The sequence below is a fragment of the Triticum dicoccoides genome, chromosome 6A, assembly GCF_002162155.2.
Source record: "Triticum dicoccoides isolate Atlit2015 ecotype Zavitan chromosome 6A, WEW_v2.0, whole genome shotgun sequence".
NCBI classification, from domain to species: domain Eukaryota; kingdom Viridiplantae; phylum Streptophyta; class Magnoliopsida; order Poales; family Poaceae; genus Triticum; species Triticum dicoccoides.
Window position 1 is genome coordinate 544,443,980 of NC_041390.1, and position 7,454 is coordinate 544,451,433.

General features: G+C 52.4%; 1 protein-coding gene across 2 annotated transcripts; it reads right to left on the reverse strand.

Annotated features, from left to right (window-relative positions):
* Nucleotides 1-552: 552 nt before the first annotated feature.
* On the reverse strand, nucleotides 553-3,118 carry LOC119319619. Of its 2 annotated transcripts, none has more exons than XM_037594070.1 (7): nucleotides 2,804-3,118; nucleotides 2,503-2,725; nucleotides 2,228-2,423; nucleotides 1,965-2,103; nucleotides 1,222-1,797; nucleotides 992-1,104; nucleotides 553-840 (listed from the first exon to the last, which is right to left on the reverse strand). In XM_037594070.1, the coding sequence occupies exons 1-7, from the start codon at nucleotides 2,849-2,851 to the stop codon at nucleotides 726-728; spliced, it is 1,410 nt and encodes a 469-aa protein (XP_037449967.1). In that variant the 5' UTR covers nucleotides 2,852-3,118; the 3' UTR covers nucleotides 553-725. The 2 variants fall into 2 exon arrangements, with proteins under 2 accessions (XP_037449967.1, XP_037449966.1); XM_037594069.1 differs by having other exon boundaries at nucleotides 1,222-1,800; nucleotides 2,804-3,114.
* Between the last annotated feature and the right edge of the window lie 4,336 nt (nucleotides 3,119-7,454).

A 7,454-nucleotide genomic window follows, 5' to 3' on the forward strand; every position in this document is an offset into this window, starting at 1 on the left:
GTCAATTTTTTCCACACCCAAAAAATCACCTACCTTTGCTGCTTTTTGCAGCACCTCCACGGGATGTGATTTTCTTGTGGGTTTGCAAGCAAGAAGAACACGGTGAGATTAGGAGTAACTCATAGGTAGACGTTCAGGATTACTTATTGATAAACTAATTGCGACCCTCTTGGTGTAGGATTATCTTATCTTCTTCTAGTACCCATAACACTAGTTAGGTTACATTGCTTAGATGCTTGCTGCAACCTCATGACGTAACCATTTCCTATACATATGTGATGTTAGTTTTACTATCCCTGGTAATGTTATTGTTGAGTCTCAGTGACTCAACAGATACCGCAACAACCGGTAAAGCTTTGCTCTAAGGCGAGAGCATGGAACGATCTACGTGGAGTTATTCTATGGATCGAGAGGCGTCTGAAGTAAAAACTATACTCCTCTAAATCTTCTGTGGATCGGTTAGATGTGGCTTAGAGGAGAAAAACATAATTTTCACTCCTCTAAAGCACCATATAAGGGATCGTTTAGAGAACACATGGAACTAGGTCGATGGGACGAATAACACGCGAGCGCTCAGACTGTCAAAGGCTAGACTTCCATCATACGTACCACATTTACACGCTGTTCGTACATACATACACATACTCTGCAGTAGAATCAGAATTAACGGGTGCCACTGACTGAACCACTACGCCAGGAGATCCCCCGATCGAACGACGAAATTATCACGCGGCACGATTCGCCGTCCTCCGATCCAGCGGCTTCTGCAGAAGAAGCTGCGCCACGGAGCGATCCATGGGGCTCCTCTCGGTCTCCGCCCACACGCTCGATGTGCTGAGCCTGCCACCAGAAATTCATCACGGTCAGCACCTGGATCGGGTGACCAACCAGAGGGCCAACGCTTCCAATCGTAGCAACAGAGGAGGATGGTGTTATCAGAAGACAAAGTTTCAGAAGCTGACATGCATGTCATGTCGTGGCATGCACTTGCCTGTTTGCAGCCGAGGAGCCCACGTTCTGTTCCACTGCCTGATGCCTCTGCTCCACGCTGTAGGCCAGCCGGTACAGGGCGTCTCTGATGCACGCCTTGGTTCCCACGTCCAACTGCAAAACCGCATTTTACAAAGATGAACTCGGTCAGTACATGTATGTGCAGACTGTAATTATTCATCACATGAGCAAGTCTATATGCAAGACGGTGTTAGAGTGAATCTCGGTGACCTGATTCATGCCTTCCTGAAGCTTCTGGAACCCGAGATGCCTCACCGGCACCGGCGCCGCTTCCGGAACAGACGATGGCCGAGCGTTCTCACGCACCCCGCCCGAGCTCCTCCTCCCATTGGAGCCAGAGTGCATGGCTGCACCGTTCAGAGCACCGTCGCCGGCGAGCGTCGAGGCGGTGCCACTCATCGGCACCTGAGGCTGCTCGCACGTGGCCAGCGGAGGGAAGTACATCTCGAGCGGGTTCCCGGCCATCTCGTCCAGGATCATGTCCGGAGTCGCACGCGGCTGACTATTCTTCGTCGAAACGTACGCCGAGACGAGGTCGTCTGCCCCGGAGCGAGCAGCGGAGGAAGACATGATGCTCTCGTCGTTGCACATGATGCTGGAGCGAGCAGCGGAGGAAGACATGATGATCTGGTCGTTGCACATGACGCTGGACGATGTTGGGACGAGCATGTCATGGAAGTCGAAGGGGCAGAGGAGGTCGGCGTCTGACAGCCCTGGGAAATGCTCGATCTCCACGGAGGAGGAAGACGAGTTCAGTGGCGTGTCCTTTCCTTTCTTCCAGGATAGCTGCTGCACAAGGCGAAGAGAGAATTTAGCATGATTCCTGGATGGGACGGAACCAAGAAGTGTCTTGTCAGAAATAATGAACCAAGACTCAGCGGTTGTAAATCCTCTGCATCATCCAACCTTCAAATTTCGGGGAAAACAATCAGCAAGATAAGAGTTCGAAGTACCTGATCGTTCGCAACATTGGACGGATGGGGGTTGTCAGAGTGGCTGCTCGGCACGAGCTGAACGTCCGGCGAGCAAATGGAGGACCACATCGGGTGATCAAAGTAATCGATCCCTAACTCAAACGCCGAATCGAGTTTTCTTCAGATCAGACGAGGAAACAAGAAAGGACTTCAGAGAAGAAGTAACGCATACTGTACAGTACGAACAACCACTTGCACAAGGCAAGAATTAAAGGGTAATTACTACTATTATTGGTACGTACCTCAGGTCTGTGTCGAGATCCTCCAAGTCATCCAGCTCAGGCCAGTCGAAGAGGAGAAGATCACTCTCTCTGCTCTTGTGCTGATCGTCCTGCGCTGGCACAGCATCGATATGACCCCCTTCTTGTGAGCAGAAAACGCCTGAGACGTTGCGGATTCCAGCGTACCCGTCGGGGGAGAACAGTTTTGCTTCCGCACCTGCACGTATTTGAAGTGTGATGTGATCTATCACGAGGAAATGAAATGTACAGACAGCAGGGTCGACGGGGCGGCATACTCATCGGGAGGAGAGCAGCGTCGTTCTTCCAAATTGCCTGTGCACATGAACTCCTCGTTTGGCGTGGTGATTCGTTGGCGCCACCACCCTGTACGGCTCTTGGATTTGCCGAGAACACGGCCCGATGGCCTGGGTAGATCTTGGATTCGCCGCGGCCATGGCCATGGAGCAGCATGGCGTGGTCGTCGCTTAGCGCAAGATCGCTCATCACAAAGTGAGCGGCCTGAGAAAAGAAGCGACCGGCCCGGCTTAATTAGACGAAGCTCAACAAGAGGATTGGACGAAGCAGACACGTGCGTACCTCGTCGCGAGGCTGGGAGCCCCGCCTCCTCCCCGCCGGCGCACGCATCGTCGACCCGGACCGCACGGCCAACCGAGGGAGCACGCAGCTAAGCTAGCGGAGCAGATCAAGCGCGTATGGGCAGAAGCGATGAGAGCGAGCAAGCAGAACACTGCTGGCGGCTATTAGGTACGTAAGCGGGCAGGAGCAGCGGCGTCTCCTCCTCTTCCTAGCTTATATCGTGCCGCTGGCTTGGCTTTGCCTTGCCGCGCCCAACATGCTACTGCTACGCTGTTCCTGTGGAGCTAGCTCTGCTCGGCCGAGTTGTTGGCAGGACGCAGAGCGGGAGCCACGCAGCGGCCCCAACGTACTTGCGATGCTTAGCCGTCCCGTCCCGTCCCGTCCGGCGAAAGGAGTTAGGCGCGCGTCAGAGGGTCGCTTACTTTCCCGGTGAGTATGAGTACGTCGACGCTAGCCACGGCCACGCACGCACGCACGCACGCACGCCCTCGATCCATCCATCGGCCGGCCTAACCAATGCCGGAAACGGAAGGGGCGGGCGCCTCTTTCCCGGCGCGGCAACGGCGACAGCGACCCGGGCGCCCCGGGCTAGGGCTCGACGTACGTGCCGTTAAGCTACGCGCCCGACGCTTCCTCACCTTGCACGGCAGCGGCACAGGCAGCAGCGCGCGGCCAGCTGCCCGCCTTTCACCAGAAGGGCGGCCGGCGGCAACGTGCGCGCGCGCGCTCGATCGGGCCGCGAGAGCGAGACGGAGACGCGTCGATCGACGACGCGTCGGGGCGGGGCGCGTGCGTGTCGGCCGGGTATTGCGGGACGCCATGGTCACTCTTGGCCCGGGATGCTAAGTTCGGCCGGCCCTTTTTGCGTCGCCGTGATTGACAACTCGGTCGAGCGGGCCGGCGGGCGAGCGATCGGGGTTGGCTGGCTAGCGACGTCGACGTCGGTCTGTTGTGTGTGCCTGTGCGGCTGTGCTCGCTTGTCTTGTGTAATCTGCATGACAATGGCGTGGTGGGGCGGGGTGACATGACTCGTGGGAACATGCTGCGACGTACCAGCTGACAGCTATGGACGGCCGCTCTGCTCGCGCGCGGTGACTGGTCGGGCGGACGGACGGACGGACGGGACGCGTGCGTGCGTCGGTTCGGTTACTTCTGAACAGCGACCGCCCTGCAGGGCTCGCGTGCTGATTGTGCTCTACTACTAGAGCTTCTGCAAAGTAGCGTGAACGCGAAGACTCGGCCTGCCGTCGGCCCTGCTGTGCGTGCACTGGTACCACCGGTCGCATCGAACCATGTGTATATTGGCAGTGACGTGGAAACGATGACGTACGCGCGTACTTGTTCCACATCATTTGCAAAATATGTATGCGTGGCCGGTTGAAGCGTGGCGGAAATGCTCCGACCAAGGCGTGCGGTGTAGGTGTTGAATCTGATGCAGGCCAGTCACGCGCGCTGCTGCTGTGTACCGTGCACGTTTCAGACGGGATCACCGTACCGTGAAGTCTGAAATAAACCTTATGGTTATAGACGCCCGTCGCAAATTAACCCCCATGTCTAAATCCCGGAAGTCCGTACCCCAACCTCTCTTATCCCGGTCGTTTTGAGGCTTCCGTGCGTATCCAAACGCCGGGATTCGTACATGGCGCAGGAAAGAGTGGGAACTGGCTGAGTCAGCTTCTGTAGGTGGGGTCTCATGCTAAAACCTGGTCGAGCCGGACCAAGTCGCTCGCTCTCCCTCGTCTTCCACTTGCCTCTTCCTCTCCCGTGACGCCTCGGTTCCTCCTCCTCCACAACGGCGACGACGACGAGCGGATGATCGCGGCGGCCGGCGACAACCACACCGACAGAAAGAAGCAAGGTACGCCCGGTCTATCTTCCCTCTGTATTTACAGGTTTTTTCTTCCTTTCTGGATCGGTTAGGTTTAGGGTTTTTTAGGGTGAAGCCATGAAAATTTGGGGCCCTAATCGGTCAATTTGCTGGTGATTTATGCTGTCAAGTGTAGTAATCATTTTGCCCATCTTGCAATGTAGGTTCTTTCTGTTGAATCCATGGACCCGGCTGAGATTTTGAATGTCAAATTTCATATAGGGGGGCAATTTGTTCATATTGGTCCTTTTCTAGACTATGTTGGGGGAGATGTGGCCTACTCTCATATTGAAAGGGACAAGCTTTCCTTGCCAAAGGTGAATGGATTTGTTGCAGATCATATGGCAGTTAAGGAAAGCATGAAAATTTTCTTTCTTATGCCTGGCAGAGAGTTGGTTAATGGGCTCATGTTTTTGTATGATGATGCTGGGTGCATGAGAATGTCAGATCATACAACTGATGGAGGAGTTGCAGATATTTATGTGGAGTACAATGGGGAAGAGGATGAAGAATTAGAGGAGGGCAGTGCAAGTGGGTCTGATTTTGATGATGAAATTAAGGATCACATGGAGAGTGGAAGTGAAGAAGATATGCCTATTATCATGAGTGTTGAAGAAGTGCAATTGGAACATGTGGATGGAGAAGAAGAAATATTTGAGCAAGTGTTTGTCCCCAATGACACTGGTGTTATTACTGCAGTCATAAGCAGCCCAATGAAGAGGATTTCTCAACAGTGCAATCCTTCTCAGAGTTCACAAGTGATCAATCCTTCCCAGCCTTCAACACATATTGCACTAGCAGTGCAAGCAATGAAGGAAATATGCCCTAGAGGCAATAATAAAGTTATTATTTATTTCCTTATATCATGATAAATGTTTATTATTCATGCTAGAATTGTATTAACCGGAAACATAATACTTGTGTGAATACATAGACAAACAGAGTGTCACTAGTATGCCTCTACTTGACTAGCTCGTTGATCAAAGATGGTTATGTTTCCTAGCCATTGACATGAGTTGTCATTTGGTTAACGGGATCACATCATTAGGAGAATGATGTGATTGACTTGACCCATTCCGTTAGCTTAGCACTCGATCGTTTAGTATGTTGCTATTGCTTTCTTCATGACTTATACATGTTCCTATGACTATGGGATTATGCAACTCGCGCTTACCGCAGGAACACTTTGTGTGCTACCAAACATCACAACCTAACTAGGTGATTATAAAGTGCTCTACAGGTGTCTCCAAAGGTACTTGTTGGGTTGGCGTATTTCGAGATTAGGATTTTTCACTCCGATTGTCGGAGAGGTATCTCTGGGCCCACTCGGTAATGCACATCACTTAAGCATTGCAAGCATTGCAACTAATGAGTTAGTTGCGGGATGATGTTTTACGGAACGAGTAAAGAGACTTGCCGGTAACGAGATTGAACTAGGTATTGAGATACCGACGATCGAATCTCGGGCAAGTAACATACCGATGACAAAGGGAACAACGTATGTTGTTATGCGGTTTGACCGATAAAGATCTTCGTAGAATATGTGCGAGCCAATATGAGCATCCAGGTTCCGCTATTGGTTATTGACCGGAGAAGTGTCTCGGTCATGTCTACATAGTTCTCGAACCCGTAGGGTCTGCACGCTTAACGTTTCGATGACAGTTATATTATGATTTTATATGTTTTGATGTACCGAAGGTTGTTCGGAGTCCCGGATATGATCACGGACATGACGAGGAGTCTCGAAATGGTCGATACATGAAGATTGATATATTGGAAGCCTATATTTGGATATCAGAAGTGTTCCGGGTGAAATCAGGATTTTACCGGAGTACCGAAAGGGTTACCGGAACCCCCCGGGGGTTAAGGGCCATAGTGGGCCTTAGTGGAGAAGAGGAGAGGCGGCCAGGGCAAGGGCCGCGCACCCTTCCCTCCTAGTCCAAATAGGACAAGCAGAGGGGGCGGCGCCCCCCTTTTCTTCTTCTCCTCCACCTCTTTCCCCTCTTCTCCTAATCCAACAAGGAAAAGGGAGGGAGTCCTACTCCTGGTGGGAATAGGACTCCTCGTAGCGCGCCCCTCCTGGCCGGCCGCACCTCCCCCCTTGCTCCTTTATATACGAGGGCAGGGGGCACCCTAGAGACACAACAATTGATCATTTAATCTTTTAGCCATGTGCGGTGCGCCCCTCCATCATAGTCCACCTCGATAATACTGTAGCGGTGCTTAGGCAAAGCTATGCGTCAGTAGAACATCATCATCATCACCACGCCGTTGTGCTGACGAAACTCTCCCTCAACACTCGGCTGGATCGGAGCTCGAGGGACGTCATTGGGCTGAATGTGTGCTGAACTCGGAGGTGCCGTGCGTTCGGTACTTGATCGGTCGGACCGTGAAGACGTACGACTACATCAACCGCGTTTTGCTAACACTTCCGCTTTCGGTCTACGAGAGTACGTGGACAATACTCTCCCCTCTCGTTGCTATGCATCACCATGATCTTGGGTGTGCGTAGGATTTTTTTTGAAATTACTACTTTCCCCAACAGTGGCATCCGAGCCAGGTTTTATGCGTTGATGTTATATGCATGAGTAGAACACAAGTGTGTTGTGGGCGATATAAGTCATACTACTTACCATCATGTCATACTTTGGTTCGGCGACATTGTTGGATGAAGCGGCCCGGACCGACATTACGCGTACGCTTACGCGAGACTGGTTCTACCGACGTGCTTTGCACACAGGTGGCTGGCGGGTGTCAGTTTCTCCAACTTTAGTTGAACCGAGT